This window comes from Podarcis muralis, chromosome 7 (genome assembly GCF_964188315.1).
Source record: "Podarcis muralis chromosome 7, rPodMur119.hap1.1, whole genome shotgun sequence".
Classification (NCBI taxonomy): Eukaryota; Metazoa; Chordata; class Lepidosauria; order Squamata; family Lacertidae; genus Podarcis; species Podarcis muralis.
The window spans coordinates 83,326,243-83,351,696 of record NC_135661.1 but is presented as its reverse complement, the minus strand read 5'-3'; the positions used below and the strand labels follow the sequence as shown (position 1 = coordinate 83,351,696).

Here is a 25,454-nt window from a genome sequence, read left to right as displayed (position 1 = left end):
ATCTCTGCAGCTTTCTTATGGCACCTGGAAGCATAGATTTGATCCGAGGTGGGAAGGGTGCACCCAATTATTCTCTCTGCAGTCTTTACAACCCTGGACAGCATTGTTTTTTCCCTGGCCGTGCAGCTCCCAAACCACACACACAGAACATAAGTTAATACACTCTCCACAGTACAATGGTAAAATGCCATCAACAGGTCCTTTGAGAGATTATTTTTCCAGAGGATTCTCAGAAAATATAACCTCTGCTGTATTCCATGTATAAAAAGGATTTCAAATGCAATACAGATGCCAACTGATGGCTTGAGCATCAGGTAATGTGGACTTGGAAGGTGACAGATATGCTTATATGGAAGACATGCAGGCATGTAAAACAGGGCAGCTCGATAATAAAAACCAAGCAATCTGGTAGCTGTGCAGGATGCAGTCCTGGTCCAGCCTAGAGCAGACACAGAGCCCCAGGTGATCGATACTGGCAAGTTTATCCTGTACCTCAGTCTTTTATGCCCAGGGGGCCAATTTGAAAGATGGAAACCTACCTTTCCTGTATGCTCCACCTTCCCTGAATCAAGACTTCGTTTAACACAAGTACCTTAGGCATTGCGGAATGAAAACGAGAGACCCAGCACAGCTATGTATTTTTTATCGTCCCAGTAAAGAAGCCAGCATTCCAAGCAAGCTTCCCACATACATAGAGCCCTTCTCTGAGTGATCAGAATAAATATCAGAAATATAAGGTCACGTTACATGCCCAGGCTGACATTCACCTGATAACGCAGGCAAGGTGTGTGTGGAAAGGGGGGGGGGGGACACTAACAGCCGCGGTGCCATTTCTTGGGCTGGGGCACGTTCCATACAAGATCTTAGGTGGCCAAATGGAAAAGGTGGTGCTGAGGGAGCCCATAGACCCAAGAAGCGGCCATAATTTTTCTCTACACACCTGTTGATTATTCAGAAGCCTTCTTTTGCATCCGGTCATTCTGCTGGAGGACGAAAGAGTCTAGGAATCTTGGTGTTGTTTTTGAAAATTTAGCCCATAGTTTAAGAGATTTGTTGGAGCAAAAAGCACAAATGTCTGTTTTTAGGTCTCTGTGTGTGTGTTGGGAAGAAATAAAATGAATTTGAGGAGGAGGGAAAATAGCAATGGAAAAGACCTGACCGCCTTTTTCTGATTTTGACATCTTCCCACTCTTTGACCCGTGTGCCTGAACCAGGACATATCAGTTGTATATTCCTGCTTTCGGGCAAGAAGACAGAACAGAGCGTTCCAAACTGTGTGTCACGACACATGAGTGCGTCGGCTGCAGTGTGTCGCGTGAGCACTCCTCCCGGGGCTGCAAAGGGGTTACTTTGCTAGTAAAACTGAATGGCGGTGTCGCGAAATGATGCATGTCTAAAAAAGTGTGCCACCAACATGAAAAGTTTGGAGGTAGAAAGTGTCTCTGTGTGAGTTTCTCCTTTCTGTTAGGCTGCTCCCGTTGATTTGCAGTATGCCCCATAAGTGTGTTGGTCGTGTGTGTTGGTTGTGTGTGTTTGTGTATCTGCTTGCAAAATCTCCTGATGCAAATCATTTTTATCCTTCACTCCAGCCCATAAACCTGCACACCGTCAAAGGGAACCTGGGATATTCAACTGCCCTTAAAGAAAACTCAACGAAGCCATCCCTCCCTTGTTTATTAATCTACAAGAGTGTTCCTATAATACCAGTCATGTGAGGTCCAGGATCTAAGAATGGAGCTCGCAGCACAGCGCACCAAATTGTTTTTGAGAAAACCCTCCCTCACCAGCCACCACCACTGCTGTTGCTGCTGCTGTTGCCACCACCACTGACCCCCCCCCCTTGTTTCTCCAGGGCTTAAGAGGAGAAAATCCCAAACCTTCGGATCTAAATGCCCAGAGAAGTCCTGGGCTGCAGAATCTCTTACCCAGCTCTAAATCTCTTTTCAATTCAGGTTAAGCTTCTCTTTTTATTACAGATTATAGGGATCTCCCACTGTATCACTTCTGGGTTATCCTTTTAACACATTTTGCTCTTTCTAGCCGGGGTTATTTTTTGTGGTTTCCTGGGGTTGGGAAGAAGGAGCTGCCCTTGGTTTTTCCTCATTTGATCCATCTCCAGAACAAATCTCTGTTATGCTTCCTTGCAGAGGTACTCGGAGGCTCCCGGTCTGGACACCTGGGCACTGGAACTGCTCTCGGGAGAAGGTAAGGCAGATTCCCCCAACCCACCCAAAAAATAAAGCTGGTGTGCTTGTGTGCGAGAGAGAGAAGGCAGGACATTGTGCCACTACTGTGGAAATTCAATGGATGTTAGTTGGCCATGTAGGTAAGAACCGAAGTTGAGTGGGAGATATGGTTGTTGTTACCCTGATGTGAGTTGACCTAGGAATTTTCCAACCATACAAGGAGTGACTTCAACTATCTTGCGATCCAGCCAAGGTGTCTTTGGCCATTTATAATCTCAATGTCCACCTGAAATTTTTCATTCATCCCATGCCACCTCGTCAAAATAATCCCAGGCGATCTGGAAGCTCAGCTAACCCCATCTTGGAAAGTCACCATTTTACCTCTTTTGGGTGTCCTCTCTAGAAATCGTGGGTCGCCCACTGCAGCAAACAGTCTGGCCATCTCGCTGATGCCGCAAATAGATCTGCATTTTCCATTGTGTGTATATCCTGTGGAAGATTTGCCACAATGGCAAAACTTAATTTCAGTATGTTCGATAAAGGGGTGGCACACAATATAATGAAACGTTTACACGCGTTGCTTTCTTTAATTGCACCATTTAGATATAAATATAATTGCCTTTTCTTCAGTTTTGTAATCTAAGATGTAAAGATGCTGTCCACGTTTAATTTCCCCCTTTTTCCGTGTTCTGAAAACAAGACGTAATGAGATTTAAGCTGGGAAACGGTGGCATATTTTATGTGATAAATGGGGGAAGGAATTGACCTCTGTCAAATTACTCTGCAGAGTCCGCTAACAACCATCAATGTCGTATCTAGAGATGCGTAGTGTATATTCAGCTTCTGTTACAGTATTGGCATTTCGTCTCAATTGAAGGCTGGGAAGCACATTTATAGCAAAGCTGGAAGGGTAGCAATAGTTGCATTAGGAGAGATAGATGTAAAAGCCTATGGAGTTTTCTAAATAATGTTTCAAAGTGTATACAGTGTATGTATAAACATAAAATCAGTGAAAGGTGGTTGATTCAGTTTCAATCATCTTTTTTCAAAGTATTGACCATCAAAGCAACATTTCAAGCAGACCCTACAGATTAAAACGAGTATAATCTCACTTTTGAAATTAAGAATTAGATAAAATGGCCGCACTAACAATATATTTTGAGGGGTTGTTTGCATTGTTCTTCAAAAAGAACCCTCAAGTTTTGGGTCGATGTAGATTGTGTTTTCAGCTTTTTTGCAATTATTTTAAAGAATTTAGAACAACAACAACACAACAACAACAAATAAATAAAAACCAGTGTTTCTCTGATAATTATAAGCATTTAATGAATGTGGAGGAGCTCTGTGGGTGTGTTTTTTTTAAAAGGAAAATGTTTAAAACTTGATTTTACTTTTATTTTTTGTAAATGTATGTGGTACACGCAGAGAGAGAGACTATTTTAAAGGATTGTCCTGATCTGATTTGTATAAAAATAACAACAGCAACCAAAGCTTTTTGTTTGTTTGTTTCAAAGGATTCTCACTGCATTCTTCCTGCCGCTATATAAATCTATAATCCGAGACACTGCAAAGAGATGACAACATTTTAAATGGGAAAATATCTGGGGCAAAACACCATCTGCCCACTCAAAACCTCTTCAGACTTGCATATTTCATTAAGCCAAAGAGAGGTTTATCAGTTTCCTTACATTAAGGAGCTCATATCTTTCTGGATTTCAGGCATTTGTACACAGATATTAGACCTTTCTTTTCCTTTTTCCTTTTTGCTGTTGCTTTCCTAATAAAAAGCAAATCAGTTAAAATTTGCCTTTAATGGGAAAAAACGCCCATTTCTTAACAGTTTTTTTTAAAAAAACTAAATTCATTTTAAGCTGTTCTTGCTGAATTAAAAGGAAATAAAGAAAAGGGGAACATAGATAACGAAAAAGAATTCAGCATTTAGTTTATTCAGATTGGCAAATCCTCTGCTAGTTTTCCAACGCTCTTTCTAAAGGAGTTTAACAGGGCAATCCTGCACATGTACTGTAAATATTAATCTACCCTAAAGAGTTTAACAGAGCAAACCTGTGAGTTCAATGTAGGTGCCCTCCAGGTAAGTGTGTTTAGGCTTTGGGGGAAATATAATTCCTCTATCTTATATATACCCATGCTATCAGGTGAAACACAAACCCCTTGAGGCTTTTGCTTGAACACAACAAACAAACAAATAAAGAAGAGCACAATTATTATTATTATTATTATTATTATTATTATTATTATTATTATTATTATAATAAAAGAAACCCTAGTCTTTTTTTATTTGATTATCAAGGCTATCAATATAGACGTGTGAAGCTATAGAGTTTCTGGCAGGGATTCAAATATAAGGTTACCATTGTCTTTTTTTTTTTAATGTTACGAATATACAAACATACATTTCATACAATCCTTAAAAATATTCATACGTACCCACCCTCAATCCCACAGATACTTCTTTTTCCCACCACCATCCCTTACCCCTCAAAAGTCAAATATAAGATTACTAGACGTCCCCGTTTCCCGGGGGTAGTTCCTGGATTTACAGATCCGTCCCCTGACAAAATCCATCTGTTTAGTAGGAAGTTGAAAAGTGTCCCCAGATTCATTGAAAAAAACCTGGTAACCTTATTCAAAGAGCATTCACGGCAACAGATGGGAGCTGCAACAAAATGTTGCAGCGCGGGGACGCTTTCGTTGGCTGTGCCTTAGCTCACGACACTTCATTCTGTCCCGTTTCGCATCTAGGTGTCCTCTTCCCCGACCCCTTCTCCAAAAACGCAAACCCAAAACTGTCTTCTAGCATTCTGTGACCCCCGAGAGGGCGCACCGTCCTCATTGGACTGCTTTTTTGGGGGGAGTCTCTTCAGCTTCCCCCCAAACTGAAAGGCTTCTGCAACCTTGCCAGATTCCATTTCCCTGTGCGAGGGTGAGAACGATTAACTGCAGAGAGAACAGCAGAGGGAACAGAAATTTATTTATTGCACCTCGAGTATCCAAAACACTGCATTATTATTATTATTATTATTATTATTATTCTGCCACAGCCCTTGAAACAACAAAGTGGGTTAGGCCAGACTCACAACTAAAGCATCCCTGGCAGATAATCACCCAACCTCTGCCGAAAAACCTCCAGGAAAGGAGATTCCAGCACCTTCCACTGTCAAACAGATCCCGTTTGGTTTTTAATTTCATTTTCAGTGCTTCTTCTATTGCATTTTGCTGTACTGCAGTTTGAATTCCATGGAACTCCGATTGTGAGGGTTCTTCACAGACAGCCTGAATGAGGCTCACAGGCCACTGGTGGTCTGCGGACCACAGTTTGGGAACCCCCTAAAGTCTGCTTCCCACAAACTAGGAAAGGCTGTAGCCAGAGGGGGGAAACTTTGAGGACCACTCATGCGGCCAGAAAATCCTGAGCAGCTTGTCTCCCTGCTCATATCAAGTATTAAGGTTTCTCTCTTGTGAATTAGCCACCCCAGCGGTTCCTGGTTGAGACCAGAGAGGCAGGATGTAAACTTGATGGAAAACATAAATGAATTAAACGCGAGCAAATTGGGCCACGCAGCCTGTTCCTCCTATGCCCGCTTGCTAAGAAGCAAGTCTGAGTTCAGTAGAATTTCCTCCCGAGTCCCAGGTAAGTTTGCATAGGATTGCAGACTTAGAATGTGTTGTGCCACAAAACAACAGCAGCAGCAGCAACATCATATTGGGTGTTTTGGAAGAGGAAAATATCCCTTTAAAATTATCAAGGAATCTAGCTCTGTCCTACACCAGGCCAGCTTTTTTGGAATGGAGAACACATTGCTTAATTAAACGTCAAAGGGGCATTTTCGAAAGCAATGCTAAAGACATCTTTTTGTCTGTACCTCTTAATGAATACTGTTGCTGCAGTATGAAGCCAAATTTCAGGCACCTTGTGGTCAGAGCAGGGTATTTGTTCAGACAATAGACATGAAGGTTCTGTGGAGAGCTTGCTATTGATCCAACATAATCAAAACTCAATATCCGCCTCTGTTAACCATTCGACTTTGCCAGTTTTTTACAAACCTTTCCCATCTTTTTTTATTGTTATCATGTTTTTACTGAAATTTTATTGGTGTTAGCTGCCCTGAGCCCGGCTCTGGCCGGGGTATAAATAAAAATGTATTATATTATTATTATTATCTGGGTATGTGCTTTGCAACCAATAAATTTACACCTGTTTCTAGCTGTTTAAATTCCCCCGGGGAAATTATTTGGAGTAGATTTCAAAAACCGGAGAATAATAACTGGAGAAATTTAAGAAATTATAGTGAAGAATAACTGTGGGGAGGTGTTATTGTTTGTCACTATGGCATAATTTTTGTGTTTTTATACGGTAAACCGCCCTGCGATCTTCGAATGAAGAGCAGAATAGAAATTTTAAAAATACTGATTAAAACAATAATAATAGATGTAGACCAGTTTCATTCAAGTGCACAAAAGGCAGTTGGGGTGTTGATAAGACATGAGGCAACATTATAGCATCTTCTTGACTGTCAAAATTTAGGGGAAAAAATTCTCTTTAAGTGAAAGCCTCTGAGCATATAGGAAAACACGGTTTGCCCCCAAACCATCCTTAGTCCGGTCTTCTTTAGATATCTTATCTAAGGTGTTGAAAAGCATATAAGTGCCTGTCTGTCACTTTTTGTGTAGGTGTGTAGTTGTGTATGTGTGTCACCATTCAGTTCCTTTCTTTGTTTACAAGGTCAACCCACACCTCTTAATTGGAAGGGAAGCTATTTGCAAGGACAAATAACTGTGTGTGTTCTTTCTTTCTTTCTTTCTTTCTTTCTTTCTTTCTTTCTTCTTCTTCTTCTTTGAATAACTTTATGGTGTGTTTTTTTACAAATATGGACCATAGGAATAATAAATGGTGGAAATAAATAGGCCAAGTCTTCTCCTCGCGTTGTTTGCAATAAATAGATTTGCAGCAACGCCTGCCACATAACGGTTCATGATTTGAACAATAGGCTCATGGGCCACGAATTGGTTTACAGGAAAACAGGATAGAACAGAGATAAGGGCGGTGGGCTCCCTTTTCTATAACCTCTTCATTGTTTACCTCTGGAGTTGGAAATCTAAAGCTGGAGGGATGCGGTTAAGGTGGGGAAAAGGAAGAAGCAGCAGGAGAGCTAGCCAAACAAAAGAGAGAAGAAGGCTGCCAGCATCTTCCAAGCCCATTATCATTAGTGATTGATTCTCTGATGGATTTAGGAACAAAGGAGGCTTGGGGAGGGAGAGGGAGAGTCTTCTGGGGGGGCAGAGAAATGGTTCACGTAGCTGTATCTCCCCCCAGTACTGCGTGTGTCCCATAGCTACTCTTTCCCAATTCCGGAAATGCATCCCAGAGAAATCTAGGTTGCACCTGAACCTCCGTGGATCCAGCTGCAGACCAGACTTCCGCTGATGCCGATGAGATTTTGAACTTCCTCGATCCCGCCTTCTGTCCATCTTTCTGATTCGCTGTGTTAAAAGCAGAAGGAGAGAGAAAAGTATAAAAGCTATAGTTCTGCACGCAACGCCTAGCTAAACTGCGGAATGCGGAACTGCCTCCCACAGGAAGCAGCCAGTGATGGCCGCCAGCCTGAATGGCTTTAAAAGAGGATTAGGCAAAGGAACGTAGAAAGGGACCCACGAGGGTCATCTAGTCCAACCCCCTGCAATGCAGGAATCTTTTGCCCAGCGTGGGGCTCAAACCCACGACCTTGAGATTAAGAGTCTCACGCTCCACCGACTGAGCTAAAATCATGGGAGATAAGGCTTTCCCAGAGGCATCTCCTTAGCTGCTGCAAGATCAGGGCGTCAGACTTTTATTATGTCCGTTATTTCCCTTCTCCCACTGAGAGAGTGGTATTCCAGGTTCCCAACTATCCCTGTTTTCCAAATGCAGGAAGCTGTGAACCACCAAGAGTGACGCCCTTTCAACGCAACTTCTGCCTGCCCATTGAAACCGAGACTTGAACCTGGGTCTCTCGGCTCTGCAACTGGGCACTCTTGCTACTCAGTTGCCACCAGCGAGTTTTTCTGGCCACCCAGTTTAGGATTTCACGGGCAGCCAGGGATTCTGGCTGCATACACAAGCATCCCAAATTCTGGGAATAGTAGTTTACCCTGGCAGAGATACAGCACCACAGTTCCCGGGATTCTTACTTGTGAGGGATGTGCTTTAAACGCCTGGTGTGTCTGCTGCCTCCTCTGTTAATTTCGGCGGTGAGAAAGTGGTACCCATACAGGCCTTTAATAGCATCTTTTGTGGCTCGTCCTCCTGCCTTTGCTGAGATCCTTCTCCCTTTTCCTCCTGTTGAAGTGAGTCCTTCTCTAGCATAAGGACTGCAAAAATAGAGACCAATGAATGGGGAGGATGCTCTGTTGGGCCATCTGCCCTGCTCTTTGGGACAATGTGGCTTTCCCAGCCATGTCTTTTTCCTGGATAAAGGGTAAAGGGACCCCTAACCATTAGGTACAGTCGCGAACAACTCTGGGGTTGTGGCGCTCATCTCGCTTTACTGGCCGAGGGAGCCGGCATACAACTTCTGGGTCATGTGGCCAGCATGACTAAGCCGCTTCTGGCGAACCAGAGCAGCGCACGGAAATGCCGTTTACTTTCCTGCCGGAGCGGTACCTATTTATCTACTTGCACTTTGATGTGCTTTCTAACTGCTAGGTTGGCAGGAGCTGAGACCGAAGACGGGAGCTCACCCCGTCGCGGGGATTCGAACCGCCAACCTTCTGATCGGCAAGTCCTAGGCTCTGTGGTTTAACCCACAGCACCATCCATGTCCTTTTCCTGGATAGAGGCATCCTTTTTTGGGAAAATGTTCTAGGCCCATTGTCTGTCTGCTTTGAGTACCAAAGGCCTCAGGTTTAGTCTGTGGCAACTCTAGGAAGGGCTGGGAGAGAAGCCATGCAGTAGATGGAAATAATCAGCAGTCACCAAAGAACTCAAGGCTAGAAAGTTCATGACTGGCTTACTGCCTTCAGGCTGAGAAGTAGACCTGCTGATTCTGTGGGGCTTCAGTGTCTACTTCCCTCTCCCTTTTTACCAGCCAAAGATAGCTCTTTACTCTAAGGTAACCCAGATTTAGGGCAGTTTCTGTCACATTTTCAAATGCGCCAGGCTTTCCTCAGCACACGAAACCTGCACACGTCGTATGCTCTCCTCTGTATCCTTTGGAAGACGGAAAAACTGAAATGGAAAACTGCAGCTTCTCTCCCACTTGGCAGAGAAGTTTGTTTTCTCTGTCTCTTTGTCTTGTTGCAACCCATTCCTGCGAGGCTCAGCCTCTATCCCTGGAACCCTCATTTAATCCATTCACAATTTACAGGCCCGCTTCTCATAAAACCTTGGCGGTTAAGCAAAACAAGCGATGTTAAAGTGCAGTTGGCAAATTCTGCCACCGCCAAACCACGCCTCAGGTTTCTTAATAGCAGAGAGAGGGAATACCACAAAACATTCTCTAGTCTAGAGAGATAAAGCCTGGTCCCCAAACTGGCTTTACCAGAGCCGAAAAATTCAGAAGGATGTTGATGGAGGGTTGGTAGAATTTCAACGAATTAGGCCCGTTGTTTTATTGCACTGTTCTATCTTGTTCTCAATGTTGAGAAATGTGGAATTGCTTGCAATTTCATTTTGCTCCCCGATTTCAGGGTTGTAGGTCTGTTGTGCTCGGCTACCATGTGGTGAGAGCAAAAGGCACTCTGCACATGCTCGTCCTTACTTGTGGCGCAGCTGAGTCCTCGTGCTGCGCCCTTGTGAGCCCTAACCAAGTCCTAAATATTATTTTCAAAAATTGGCGTGCCTGCCTTTCGTCTGAAGATCACAGGGCGGTTCACAGCATAAAAATACAAAATAAGAACGCAGAATACATAATAAAAGCAAACCCAAAAGCAAATACCCCCCTCCCAGCACATTTAAAAGGCCATAGTGTGTTACTCAGCCAAAGGCCTGGTTATAGAGAAACTTCGCCTGCCACCTAAACATATTTAATGAAGGTGCCAGCGAGTTTCCCTGTGGAGAACATTCCACAAACAAGGAGAATATACATATACACACTAGATTAAGAAGGCTAAGAGTTTCATCCTAAATTTAAATTGACAGGTAAATTAGTATAACAATAGTTAGCATATACATGGCACCGTATATTTCTCTCTCTCTCTCTCTCTCTCTCTGTGTGTGTGTGTGTGTGTGTGTCATATTTACAATAATCCTGAAGGGTAGGTCAGTATTATCACCATGCTGTAGTGGACTGGGCAGGGGAGTGGATGAAATGAGGCTAAGGTAGGATTTGAACTCAGGACTTTCAGATTCATTCAGCCGCTACACCGCACAATGTTTTGTATATGTTTACACTCAGTTCCCTTAGAATTGTACGCTTCCTTTTTTGAAACAAACAAACAAACAAAAAGCCCCCTCAGAAGTTTGAGGGGGGAAACTATTCTCAGGAGGAGGGAAGCAAGCGAACTGCTGTATATTGCAAAGCATTGAATTTGAGAGGCCAAACTTCTACAAGAGGTGTGCAGAATCCTTCCCTGCCTCCAGAATCCTTTCCCCCTCCAAAAACCCCAGGCACCACTGTGAGTCCTTAATGTGTTGACTTAACCTGCTCATTTAGGTAATAATAGACCCTCAAAAGATGGGCCTGATGGCCTATTGGTACCCATTAGACCCCCCTTTTGAGTTGCTAAAATCCCAATCTCCCCCCCAAAACCCTCCAGCTTTCTCTCTATCATTACTGACTGTATGGTAATGTGCAATTCAAATTAAAAGGGGGGGGGGAGAAGTAGGCAGTATACAGAGTGGGGAAGAAAAAGGCACCCCATCCCATATCCAAAGGATACGGAAACCCCTGTAGTTTGTTTATTTATTTATTCGGCTGCTGGTGAGGTTCTAGGCTTTGCAGGAAAGTCAGAGTCCTCCTTGCATGGACCACCTCTGGAGGGTTAGCCCAGAAGGACACCAGAAAGGTGTGGTGTCTTCTCTCGCTTGCCATTGGTCAACCTCTGTCTCCTCCCCACCTCTCCCTCCTTGGGGAGGCGGCCACTAAACTCCTGGTCTTGTCTGTCTTTGCCTCCTGGCTGCAGTTCCAGCTGCCCTTGGGTGCTGAGTGGAGGACCAGGGTGACCTAGGAGGCTTCCAGCCAGCCAGCCAGAAGCAAGAGCGAAGGAGCAGTAGCACCAGCAGCAGAAGACCTCTCTCCCCAGCGAGATCTTTGGGGACCCCAACCTTCTGAGCATGATGTCCTACATCAAGCAACCACATTATGCAGTCAACGGCCTCACCTTGGCTGGGCCAGGCATGGATTTGCTACATTCGGCCGTCGGGTACCCCAGTAAGTGGATTTGCAAGATTCCCCCCCCCCTTTTTTTGGGTCAGTTTTCAGTTTTGGAGGAAACTTGGGCGATGGGCATCACTGGGTTGGTTCTTGGTAGGCAAAGGATGGAGAGGCGTAACTGGGTTTTTCTTTTTTCTATGAATTGAAACCAGTGGGTTATTGGGTAGCGAGGGAGAATTCAGCTAGTTGGCCAAATGTGGGGAAAAAGAGAATAGAAACTGCTTCCTGTTTGGTTTGGGGATCAAAACAAACCGAATGTGCAAATATTGAATTATATTATTATGGATCGTGATAAATGTTCTTACTCTACTATTTATCAAATTGCATATGTTTAAAGATGAAATGCCCCCAGTTTTTATATATAAATATAAATATATATACTATTTTTATATTTAATTGTAAAATAAGTATATTTTAAAATAAGTATGTGTGTGTGTTAGTGTGTGTGTACACCCCCCCCCCCTATTTTACAATTAAATATAAAAATAGTTTTGGAGGTTCATATTCAGGTACTGAGACCATGATAAATTAAATGAATGAAAAATGTTTTCAAAAACATCACCAGTTTTGAGATGGTATTTCCAGTTTTTTTTGCATTCATAGATGCTTAAATTGCCTTCCCACCACCAGGGCAGATTTTGTTGAAAATGTGTTGAAAAACTTCTGCATTCCAGTTTGTTGAGGCATCATTTGGTCATATATATATATATATATATATATATATATATATATATATATAGTATTTGAGATTTTGATTTTGATATGTAGCAGCCGCTACATATTATTTTTTAAACCTATCTTGTGGTTTACAAGTTCCAAAGGTTCCCTAGAAAGAGATCCATTTAAATGAGCCAGTTCATGCAGACATATTTGTGATCACAATGGGCAGGATTCAGCCAAAGTAAAGTCATTAATAATAATAATAATAATAATAATAATAATAATAATAATAATAATAATAATACTGCCCTTCATTCAAAGTTCTCAGGGCGCTCTTATAAAAACCTGTAATGTTATCTGGATCCTAGTTTGCTGTCCACGCCCCCCCCCCAAGCAAACAAACCCCAAGCAAAACACTGGATGTTCACAGATTCCTTGTGGATTACCCAAAAGTGCATTTTTGGACGTTGAAATATTTGAAACTTAAGGGGGAACCCCTAAGTCAATAACTCCCTGCTCCCCTGCCTAGTTCAGGTGTTCTGGAGCAGGTTAAGAATCTAAGCAACTAATAGCAGGACATAATTGCTTTTCATGTTATAGACGCTAAACTTCATAGCAACATTGCCTAGTTAATGTCACAATAATTTTTTAACCCCGACTGTTGCCTGGTGGTGGAAACCTTCCTAAATAAAGCTAGACCATCATTTCTGTCATGTGACCTGCCTCCAGTAGAGGGTAGTCAGCTTTTTAAAAACTGATATAATTGCGAAGAAAGAAGCAGGCAGGGCTATATCTAATGATCATTAGATTTTAATGCACCCCTAACTAGCCTTTAATATTATTTTAAATTAGTGGAGAGTCCATATTCCTTTTTTTTATTCCATTGACCAAGCCTCTTCTAGGTAGAAAATTGCTCCATGGCCCTTTTTGAAAACAGAAATTTATCCTCCTGTTTCCTTTTATATCCTGCCTTTCCTCCATGGGGCTGAGGGGTGACCTGGACCAATAGAAAAAAGAGCAGGGGGAACCCCTAGAAAGAGATCCCTTTAAAGGAACCAATTCATGCAGACACACTAGTGATCACAATGGGCAGGAACCAATTTGGTACAGTCTTCTATGCGGAGGGGGGAAATCCTGCAGTAATTATATGCCTGTGCCAGGAGGGGGGAAAAATACCCTGCTCATCTTGAGAATTAAATTGCTTTCAAGGGGATCTGAGCAGGGGGAAACTAGACAATATCTTACTATAGGGAGGGGTGGAGGAGGAGGAGAACATCCATTGGGGTCCATCTAGGTTAGTGGTCAGCAACCTTTTTCAGCCAGGGGCCGGTCCACCGTCCCTCAGACCATGTGGGGGGCCGGACTATATTATGAAAAAAATATATGAACAAATTCCTATGCCCCACAAATAACCCAGAGATGCATTTTAAACAAAAGCACACATTCTACTCATGTAAAAGCACGCTGATTCCTGGACCGTCTGCAGGCCAGATTGAGAAGGCGATTGGGCCAGATCCGGCCCCCAGGCCTTAGGTTGCTGACCCCTGGTCTAGGTCAAAGGTCAGTACTGCCCTACACTGACTGGCAGCCTTTCTCTAGGGCAGGGGTCAGCAACCTTTTTCAGCCGTGGGCCAGTCCACCGTCCCTCAGACCTTGTGGGGGGGCCGGACTATATTTTTTGGGGAGAAATGAACGAATTCCTATGCCCCACAAATAACCCAGAGATGCAGTGTTCTGTTGGAAGTCGCCCAGAGTGGCTGGGGAAACCCAGCCAGATGGGCGGGGTATAAATAATAATAATAATAATAATAATAATAATAATAATAATAATAATAGGACACATTCTACTCATGTAAAAACACGCTGATTCCTGGACTGTCCACGGGCCAGATTTAGAACGCGATTGGGCCGGATCTGGCCTTCGTTTGCCTACCCATGCTCTAGGGTTTCCCAGCCCTCCCTGCTAATGTCAGGGACTGAATCTGGAGCCTTCATAGAAAAGAGATGCTCTACCTCTGAGCTGTGGTCCTTGCCAAAGAAAGGGAGTAATTTAAATGAAAGTCAGGTGTATTTACAACCCTGGGAGGTTCATTTCCATATTTGCCCCAGGCCACCTAACGGATTTACTGAGAATCTGAGATGTAAAGCCATAGGCTTTGAGTGCCTAAGGCCACATCTGCCCAGCTGAAAATGGGATGATCAGCTATTCAATTTTATTGTATTTTACATCCCTTCTTCTCAATAGACACTGGAATTGGGAGGGGTGGGCCTGTGGCTCTCCAGATGTTGGACTATAAGTCCCATCTTCACTGGCCATGGCTGATGGGAGTTGGAGTACAACAAGGGTTGAGATCTAGATGACCTTTGGGTCCCTTCCAGCTCTTACAAATTCTGTGAAGAACCCAGAGGGCTGCCATTTCTCCATCCAAATCCTGCAAAGGGTCTTTCATTGGGTCATCCGCTTCCTTGGCAACCAATATCACTTTGGGTTAAAAAGAAAGAAAAGGCGTTAAGTTCCGGAATCGGTGATTTCGATGTGAAGTAAACAGCATTATCTCATCAGGGGGAATGAAGTGATAAGAGGGAGAACAACTATATCTAATCAAGATAAGAGATAGCAAGAGATAACAGCATTTTGTGATTTCCGAGGTGGCAGCTGAAAATCTCTACCCCAAATAAGCTTAGCCTGGGTGGAAGGGAACTGTCAAGTCAGGTGACCACTTGTCATGGTAAAGGCATCATGGGAAATATACAGGATGACATCCAGCTACTCAGAGTAGACCAATCCGAAGGCAGCCCCGTATAGGGAAGTTGTTAATGTTTGGTATTTTATTGTGTTTTTAATATTCTGTTGGGAGCCGCCCAGAGTGGCTGGGACAACCCAGTCAGATGTGTGGCACTAATAATAATAATAATAATAATAGTGGCTTTCCACCTTCTCTCCCCACCTTGGTATTTAATTTATTTATTATCAAAATGTATACATTGCTTTTTTAAAAAAAAACCACCAACCCAACCACCTCCAAGCAGTTTATTCTGGGATGCCCTTCGTCGGCTGTTTCTCTCAGCAACTGCTGGTGGGGCTTTCGTGCAAGCCAGCTGCTGTGTACAGAATCGGAGAATTTTAGAAGTGGAAGGGACCCCTAGAGTCATCTAGTCTAACCCCCTGCCCACATTTGTCCCTGGGTGGGCTCAAATAGTTAACAGCAAGACCTACTGTGCTACAGTAATTATTATGATTGCTATTATTATATTACTTCGCCCATCTGGCTGGGTTGCCTCAGCCACTCTGGGCGGCTTCCAACACACATAAAAATTATAATAAAACATTAATAGTAACAATCTGATCCAGTATGAAATGTCACAATAGCTTTAAAATAAACAACTTCATAATAATAATAATAATAATAATAATAATAATAATAATAATAATAATAATAATTTATTTATACCCCGCCCATCTGGCTGGGCTTCCCCAGCCACTCTGGGTGGCTTCCCAAAAAAAATATTAAAATACTGTAATACATCAAACATTAAGAGCTTCCCAAATAAGTGCAAAGTATCCCTGAGAAGAAGCCCAGCTCTTTCTTCCAGTTTGGCAAAATGGTGCTTTTGAGCTGCCCAGTCCCTGGAAATCCCTGCAGCCTCCCTTCTCAGCCTGGGGTCTCCAGCTGTTGCTGGACTCCAACTCCCATCACCCCTAGCCAGAATGGTCAACGGTCAGGGGTGGTAGGATTTGTGATGCAGCCACCTCTGGGGACGCAGTGTTGGGAAAGGCGGTGGAGGGAAAGTGCCTTAGATGCTCATCAGGAATTCCTCTGTCAGAAGATCCTGCAATGGCCGGCAGGATTTCCCTGAAGAGAGGCAGTGTGGTGTAGTGGTTATAGTGCTTGACCAGGACTGGGGAGACCCCACTTCAAAGCCCCCCCCCATAGCCACCAGGCTCCCTGGCTAACTTTAGGCCACTCACTGCCTGTCACCCCAAGCACATGGTTGCTTTGAGGATAATAATAATAATAATAATAATAATAATAATAATAATATGCTCCACCCATCTAGATAAAATGGGGGGAGAGGGAGATTCTTCAGCTCCTTGGAGTCAGGGTGGTGCGGTGGTTAGAGCAGCCTTTCCCAACATTTCCAGATGTTATTGGACTACAACTCCCATCATCCCTGACCTGCTTGCTAGAGATAATGGGAGTTGTAGTCCAACAACATCTGGCGATCCCAGGTTGAGAAAGGCTGGGTTGGTAGTGTGTGAGACCAGGGCTTCTCAGAGTCCCAGGAAGCTAGGATTTCATTGCAGTTCTGGCGGGTTAACTATTCACAAGAGAATAACGTATTCTCAGCTAAATTGCAGTGGGTGTTTTATATATATACAGTAATACACACACACACACACACACACACACACACACACACACACAATCCAGAGGGAGAGCCCAGTTAGTCTGTTGCAATTACACAAACACACACAACCCCTCTGGGAAAATACACAATTATTGTATTTTAATTTTTTGTTGGAAGCCGCCCAGAGTGGCTGGGGAAACCCAGCCAGATGGACAGGGTATAAATAAATAGGTTGTTGTTGTTGTTGTTGTTGTTGTTGTTGTTGTTGTTGTTGTGTAAATAAATAGGTTGTTGTTGTTGTTGTTCTTTTCCCAGGCCCTTTTAGTGGACTGGCTAAGTTTGGGAGCTGCCAAGTTCAAATTTCTTCTTTCACCATCTCTCAGCTTCAGCCCCTCCTCTGAACACTGGCTTGTTGTAGCCATTCCTCAGTTGATCTATGGGGAGACACTAGGAACAGAACAATTAGCTCTTTTCCAAAGGGAGGTTCCTCTGTGGGCTCAGAAGATATCTTCTAGACATTCTCCCAGACCCACCACCCTGTGGCGGAATGCATGCTTTGTATAGAGAAAGAGCTAAGGTTCAATACTTATCACTTCTTGAAAAAGAACCTGGAAGTCTCTCGCTTGGAACTCCCGCAATGGCAGCAAATTTGCTGTATCGGGTGAGACGATGTGGGGTTTTGTGTTCCAGTGAAGGAACGTTTACATTTAAAAATTAAAGTTTGCATTTAGAAATTGATATTCTTACAGCTTCTTGGAGAGCTCAGTTGGTAGAACACGAGGCTCTTCATCTCAGGGTCGTGGGCTTGGGCAAAAGATCCCTGAATTTCAGCGGGTTGGGCTAGATGACCCACGGGGTACCTTCTGTAGTTCTATAACCTTAAATAACTTACCTCTATGTGAATGCTAGACACACATGGAATGAATGGGTAGGAGGAAGAGGAAACAGGGTTATTTTGAGTTAGACTGTTTATGAGTACAGTGGTACCTTGGGTTAAGTACTTAATTCGTTCCGGAGGTCCGTTCTTAACCTGAAACTGTTCTTAACCTGAAGCACCACTTTAGCTAATGGGGCCTCCCGCTGCCGCCGCGCCGCCAGAGCACAATTTCTGTTCTCGTCCTGAAGCAAAGTTCTTAACCTGAAGCACTATTTCTGGATTAGCAGAGTCTGTAACCTGAGGTACCACTGTATTTGTTACTGAAATGGCACAAATAAAAGTATTCTTAAAAAGAGCTGTCATGAAGCAGAGACATTGGTCCTATAAATCAGCCACCTCCCTAGGCACGAAGGATACCGAAAGACTGCTAGCATTGGAGACAACCGTACCTCCAGTGGGAGGAAGTTCCACAGACAGGGTGCCATAACAGGGGAGGCCCTGCTCTGAGTTGCGCCTTAAGATCTACAAGCAGGGCCTGCCTTGCAGAGCTTAAGGTGCAGGCTGGCAAATAATGTTAGAGGCCTTCCTTAAAAAAACCCAGCACCTTAAATTGGGCCTGATAGCAAACAGACAGCCAAGCGTGGCTCTTTTAGGACGTGCGAGATGTGCTCCTAGTTCCCGGTGCTTCTCCAGAACTTAGCAGCCACAATCTGTACCAGCTGCAGCCTCCAGAGCACTGTCAAAGGCACATAGAGGGTTTGTTTTATTTTTTTATTAAAGATGTCCTTGTTTTACAGAAGTATGTGTAATGTCTCTCGTATTTTTTCCATGTAACATTTTTACAAATCAGTTTAAAGGCACATAGAGTTGTGCATCTTATCATCGTTGTGGTTATTGCTGTTATTTTTTAAAATACAGTGGTACCTCAGGTTACATACACTTCAGGTTACATACGCTTCAGATTACAGACCCAGAAATAGTGCTTCAGGTTAAGAACTTTGCTTCAGGATGGGAACAGAAATTGTGCTTCGGGGGTGCGGCGGCAGCAGGAGGCCCCATTAGCTAAAGTGGTGCTTCAGGTTAAGAACAGTTTCAGGTTAAGTACAGACCTTCGGAACGAATTAAGTACTTAACCCGAGGTACCACTGTAACATTCTTGCTGTTGTTCTTTAAATGCAGAGAATGAACCGAACCGACCCACATGTATGAAGAGGGTCACATGATGAGATACGTAACTTTCCCTGAATCCAGATCACTCCTCTTATTTTTTTAGCCACCCCGCGGAAACAGAGGCGCGAGCGCACGACCTTCACGCGAGCCCAGCTGGATATCTTGGAGGCTCTCTTCGCCAAGACCCGCTACCCAGACATCTTCATGCGCGAGGAAGTGGCTCTGAAGATCAATCTTCCTGAATCCAGAGTTCAGGTGGGGCTCCGCTGGGGAGGGGGCGAAGGGCAGCAGGCCGAGACAGGCACAGGGGCCAGAAGACTCGAACCGGGAGCGAGGTGTCTTGCTTTCTGAACACCCTGGCAGTGCGCACATGCTCTCAGCTGCACTTATGTGCCAGCATTACGGGTGGCCAAAGGGGACCTGTAAGAAAATAAAGGAATTTTGGGATGTAATTTATAATGAGCTCAAAATAATGATCAAGGTTAAAGGGTAAAGGGACCCCTGACCATTAGGTCCAGTCGCGAACGACTCTGGGGTTGCGGCGCTCATCTCGCTTTATTGGCTGAGGGAGCCGGCGTACAGCTTCCGGGTCATGCGGCCAGCATGACTGAGCCGCTTGTGGTGAACCAGAGCAGCGCACGGAAACACCGTTTACCTTCCCGCCGGAGCGGTACCTATTTATCTACTTGCACTTTGACGTGCTTTCGAACTGCTAGGTGGGCAGGAGCTGGGACCGATTCGAACCACTGACCTTCCAATCGGCAAGTCCTAGGCTCTGTGGTTTAACCCACAGCGCCACCTGTGTCCCTTTAATGATCAAGGTATCCTTCATTAAAAAAACCTGGAGGCTTTCCTCCTGGGGATATTAGGCCCAGACATACCAAAAATGCGAGAGAAATATTTGTACTGTTTTATTGTTGTTAGCCGCCCTGAGCCCAGCTTCGGCTGGGGAGGGCGGGATATAAATAAAATTTATTATTATTTTTTTATTATTAATATTAATATTATTGTATTCCACGGTAGCTACAAGAATATTAATCGCTACGAATTGGAAAGCTGGAGTGGTTTGTAAAAAGAAACCTGAGTGCTCATTGGAGGCAGAGGTCCTCATATACACTCAGAGTAGACCTATTGGCATGAATGGCCATGTTCCATTTCAATAGGTCTACCCCGAGTGCAACTACAAGGATTCAACCCCATGCATTTCATAGAATCGTAGGATTGGAAGTCATATAGTCCAACCCCCTTCAATGCAGAAATCTTTTGCCCGGTGTGGGCTTTGAATCCACAGCCCTGAGATTAAGAGTCTCCTGCTGTACCGACTGAGCTATTCATGTAAAACACTCACTCTATCAAAAGCGTCATGGGCTGTCTGTGCAAAGAATCCTGGGAACTGTAGTTTGTTGGGGGTGTTGGTCCAAGGCGCCTTAAACTACAGTTCCCATGGTTCTTTGGGAGAAGCCATGACTCTTAAAGTGAGAGTGCTTTCAATGTGTGGTGTGGATGTGTTCAAAAAGGTCCCATGATTTTTCTTCTTCTTCTTCTTTCTTTCTTTTCTTTTCTTTTTCTTTTTTAAAATTTTTTTTTGGATCCCATGATTTTTAGGAGTCGGTGTGTGGTTTTCTGTGCATGCAGAGTGCCCTCTGGTGGGAGCACACATTGTTCCTGTCACATCCTGTTAGGCATCTCTCCCTCAGGAGGCCATTCCCACAATAGGCCACTAAGCCTCTTGAGACCTCCCTTTCCGCCGAGGCACACTGCACTCAAATCTCTGCCACAGTCTGGCCATTTTTGTATCCTGGCTGCCATCTTTCCTTGTAGCAGTTCACAGGTACTTTGCAAAGAAAATGGAAGCTAAGAGCAAACTACCATCCTAGTTTGCTTTAACATGCTCCATTCACATAGGTGCCTGCGCATTATCCCAAGTCAGGGAGTGGGGATGGAAGGTTGAAGCAGCCATCTTATTGCATAGGGTTGCCATGTTTCAAGAAGTGGAAAAAATCCGGACACAAAAGTTGTTGAGCTTTTTCTCCTGCAAAATCTCCCAAAATTGGGAAATTCCAGACATCCGGCAGCCCTATATTATAAAAACCCACTATTGGGTTGCAGGAAACTTCCTGTTATAGCAGAGGAGCCTCAGACCCATGTACCTACGGGACCGCCTCTCCTGGTATGCCCCGCGGAGGACCTTAAGGTTCACAAATGACAACATTTTGGAGGTGGTTAGTTTGGTCTCAGCTAGGGCCAGGGCCTTTTCAGTACTGGCCCCGACTTGGTGGAACGCTCTGTCACAAGAGACTAGGGCCCTGCGGGACTTGACATCTTTCCACAGGGCCTGCAAGACAGCTGTTCTGCCTGGCCTTTGGTTTGGACTCGGTCTGACTGACCCTTATGTCTTCCCTCCCCTTACAGTTTTGATTTATGGGCTACTTTTAAAATGAGGCTGCTTTTTAAATTGCATTTTAACCTGTATTTTAAATTGGGATTTTTGTTTGCCCCCCCCCCCCTTATGTTTCTATTGTAATTTTACTGGGGTTAGCCACCCTGAGCCCGGGGGGTATAATTTTATTATTATTATTATTATTATTAAATTGAAACACAGACAGGATGTGCCAAAGGTGTTGACATTTGGCCCTCGGATGTTGCCAAACAACAACTCCCATCAGCCCCAACAGTGCCAGCAAAAACAAGGCCAAAAACAAGCTCCCCACACCCAATTTCCTGGAACCCTTTCTCGCGTTTATAAACTTCTCTAATGTTACCAGCTTTGGCTCCTCCTATGAACTTCTGAATCCTCCGCCTCGTGTTCCGTTGAAATGGTTCCCGGGGAAACGCCGACCCTTACTTTTGGTTCCCCCCCAAGCTCATCCTTTCTCGCCTTCCCTCCCCGCAGGTGTGGTTCAAGAACCGCCGAGCCAAGTGCCGCCAGCAGCAGCAGCAGAGTAGCGGGCAAGCCAAAGCCCGGCCTGCCAAGAAGAAGACCTCTCCGGCCCGGGAGACCAGCTCTGAGACCAGCACCAACGGGCAGTACAGCCCTCCGCCAGCTGGCACCTCGGTGACGCCCAGCTCCAGTGCGAGCGCCACTGTCTCCATCTGGAGCCCGGCCTCCATCTCCCCCATTCCGGACCCCCTCTCCTCCTCCACCACCCCCTGCATGCAGCGCTCCACTGCCTACCCCATGACTTACACCCAGGCTCCCGGCTACACGCAGACCTACGCCGGTTCTACCTCCTACTTCAGCGGCCTTGACTGCAGCTCCTACCTGTCTCCCATGCACCCGCAGCTCTCCGCGCCGGGGGCCGCGCTGAGCCCCATCACCACCCCAACCATGGGCAGCCACCTGAGCCAGTCGCCGGCCTCCCTCTCCAGCCAGGGCTATGGCACGGCCGGCCTGGGGTTCAGCTCCGTGGATTGCCTAGACTACAAGGACCAGGCCGCCTCCTGGAAGCTCAACTTCAACGCCACCGACTGCTTGGATTACAAAGATCAGAGCTCCTGGAAGTTCCAGGTCTTGTGAAAGAGTCTCCATCCTTCCTTTGCAGAGCATCCTGGGACAACCTCTTCTGACCAAGCTCGACACTGAGGCCCCTGGCTGCTTCTCCTTTCCCCCTCTCTCCCCTTCTTCTTTCTTTAAGAGGAGGCGCTCTTCTCCTCGCCAGCATTGCACATACTGTAGCATTGCTTTGTTTTTCTGCGCTGTTTTCGGAAACGCCCTCATCCAGCAACGAGGCAGATCCGTGCGGATGTTAGGAACTCGTGTACAGCCTTCGTTTCACACGCCCGGGCCTTGGACGTGTCATTCCTTCAGATTCTTGGCCTGGACTCAATGACTTGTCAGCTCACGAAACCCTCGCGACAACTGGGGTGGCATTTGGAACCTCTCTCCTGGAAGTAGACCGAGACTGGAAGCAACACCAGAAGATCAGAGGTTGTTGGAGTTTTCACAGGGCGTGTTAGAGGTGCCACGGCAGAGGCAAAAGTTTTCAAGAGAGCCACGTTTTTAGAAGCCAGGTTGCTTTCTCAAATGATATTTTAACGACGACAACAGACTGGGTTAGCAGAGACAGGGGCAAGCATCGGCTCACAGTTTGGTCCATCCTTTTTCCTAATGGAAACGCGCAATTCCAGCACCATGGACTTATGCTCCATATCCCTGATCATCAAGAGGTTTTATTTCAGCCCGTTCCCTCCTGCCTGAAGTGTAGTGCATTGCTCAAGTCGACACCAGCAAGCTGGCACTCTGGTTTGGCGGGGTTTGATTGTTTTGTTGTTTTCAGAGCCAGTTCAAGACATTTTGCCACCTGAAGACAAAGGAGAAGCTGGTGCATCTCGTCCAATTTCCACGTACAGAAGCCAAGCAGACCGGCAGTCAAATCTTGCTTCGACACTGGCGACTGGCTCTCCTGCGCTTGAGAGCGGCAGGCTCTGCCTGCAGGACAGCCCAAAAACACCTGCGGCTTTTATTTACTCCCCACCCCTTAGCATTGGCTGCCTGAGTCAGCTGCTGCATTCTGTCTCATGGTAGGGCCGGCTCTGTTTCTTCTTCTTTTCCCATGCTCTGTGCTTTATGGTGAGAGTATACCAACATCAGGCATCTGAAACCTCCCCCCCCCCCCCCGTTTCTGCTTTTGGGACTCCTCGTTAACCTCTGACCCTCCCATTGCAGACAGTATTGCTCACTTCACATTCCTATGCATGTCTAGTCAGAAGTAATTAATCAGGTAGCTCAATAGATATTTTCTTAAAAAAAACAACTTTTGATAAACTAAAAAAAAGTGCTCTAGTATTTTTAAAAAATACTTTTAATTCAATGAATTATAAAAGCTGCAGAGAACAATGGGTATCTTAGAAGAGGCATCTCTCTCTCCCCCCTTACACACTGGAAGAGGGAATGTCTCTTCTCAGATGATAATAATAAATCATGATTTTTTAATTTATATCCCACCCCTCTGGCTGGGTTTCCCCAGCCACTCTGGGCAACTTGCAACATGTATAAAAACATGTATAAAAACACAACAATCAAACGTTTTAAAAAAATCCTATACAATCAACAAACCAATAATTGGAATAGAAAACAAAAACAACAACAATTATAATAACAATAATAACAGTTTACCCAACTGTTGTACCCAACTGACACATGAACATCACCTAAAAAGCAAAGTGTGCTTTTTTGCTTCAGAACTACTGAAATTTGGTCAACGAATCAATTTGTTGACGAAAACACATTGTCTAGAAATTCTTTAATCAGGTGACAGCTGATTAATATTTTAAAAGCTTGCATACGAGTAGCAGAGGAAGATACGTTGATGGTGCTTGGTAATGTTTTGCCTGCCATGTTCCCAGGATCTCCTCTTACACAAAAGCAAGTTTCTAGTCCCTCTGGTTGTGGAGAGAGCTTGGGAACGACTCCCTTTCCATCCACACCCAATTGAGCCTGCTCCACTCAAGGGGATGCCGTGTCCATCACAGAGAGGACATCTCCCTTTCTGGCTAGACTGAGATCTAGCCTCATGGGACTTCCCCAAACATAAAGTCAAGGAGGAGGGTAGCAGATTCACCAACAGAAAACGACCAGCTTAAAAGTACGGCACTGCCTCTGCCGTAAATCTCATAGGACCTCACCTAGTTTGTTCCCGACAACCTAGGAAAAGCCATGCGTTCTGTAATGTAATGGCCCAGTTTTATGGAACTTTTTTCCAGTTGATGTCAGACAGGTCCCCTCCCTGTTGAACTTCCCAAATACTTTTTTAAAAATAAAAATTCCAGGAGAGTTTTAACTGACTTCTGATTTTTACGTTCATCGAGGGTTTTTTGGTACACCGCTTAGAGACATTTGTGATTAAGCGGTTTGCAAATTATTATTATTAATAATAATAATGGCTGTTGCTGCTGCTCTGCTTCCTCATCCTAGCTCATCTCTGCATTTTACAAAAACAGATTATTATTTTTGTAGTTAGGAAAGTGCACTGGAAAGTGTGGGGTGAAAATGATTTAATGCAAAAAAACCCCAAGCAAATTGGGATTTCTGCTCCATGTCTCGTAACCATCCCCACAAACAGATCAGAACAATTGTTTGATAAAGACCAGGCCTAGTCAAAGCTCCGCATAAGCTTTGTGCAAGCAAATCAGGGCAAATGCCCAATAACTAGGCCTTCTGGGAGAGTTTGAAATCTTTCCTATTCCTCGACACCCAGGATTTGAACCTGGGACCTTCTGGATGCGAACAAAAATAGTCTACTACTGACCTGTGGGTGTATATATATTGCCTCAGTGAATTTTGTTTGATCCTTTGGTATTTTGGGTAGCACCAAAATTCATTTCAGTGCTCAATCTTTTGTATCCTGTACAACATGAAATAGTTAACGCAGGATAGATTTCAACTAGAAGAGAGATGTGGGGTGAGGCTTAACTTTCCCAGCATCTGATTTCATCTGGGGTGGGGTGGGGAATATGAAGAGTTTAAACAGTTCAATAAGCATTTGTAAATAATGAGATTACGCCCCTTCCCTTAAAAACAAAAATTGCGTTAAGAAAACTGAGTTTTTAAATTTTAGAAAGTTCTATTTTGTAAATGATATTCAACATTTTTTTAGTCTAGGTTTCTTAGCTGTAATACCTTCTTTCTCTTTTTTTTTAAAAAAAGAAACGACGACATCCTCTTGCTGTAGATGAGAGGCACCCCCATGGAAGTTGTTCTGTCAGTGGTTTTCTCTATTTATTACTTAGTTTGTGATGAGCAATTTCCTGTACAGTTAACAAAACAAAACAAAAAAAGATTGTTGGTGGTTTTAAAAAAATATAAAATATTAAAATGTAAAAAAAAAAACACAAAATAGG

At 44.4% G+C, this 25,454-nt stretch overlaps 1 protein-coding gene across 1 annotated transcript; it reads left to right on the top strand.

Annotated features, from left to right (window-relative positions):
* Positions 1-1,612: 1,612 nt before the first annotated feature.
* On the top strand, positions 1,613-25,454 carry LOC114603293 (homeobox protein otx5). Its single transcript, XM_028742168.2, has 5 exons — positions 1,613-1,952; positions 2,148-2,205; positions 11,307-11,554; positions 18,718-18,869; positions 21,508-25,454. The coding sequence occupies exons 3-5, from the start codon at positions 11,458-11,460 to the stop codon at positions 22,129-22,131; spliced, it is 873 nt and encodes a 290-aa protein (XP_028598001.1). The 5' UTR covers positions 1,613-1,952; positions 2,148-2,205; positions 11,307-11,457; the 3' UTR covers positions 22,132-25,454.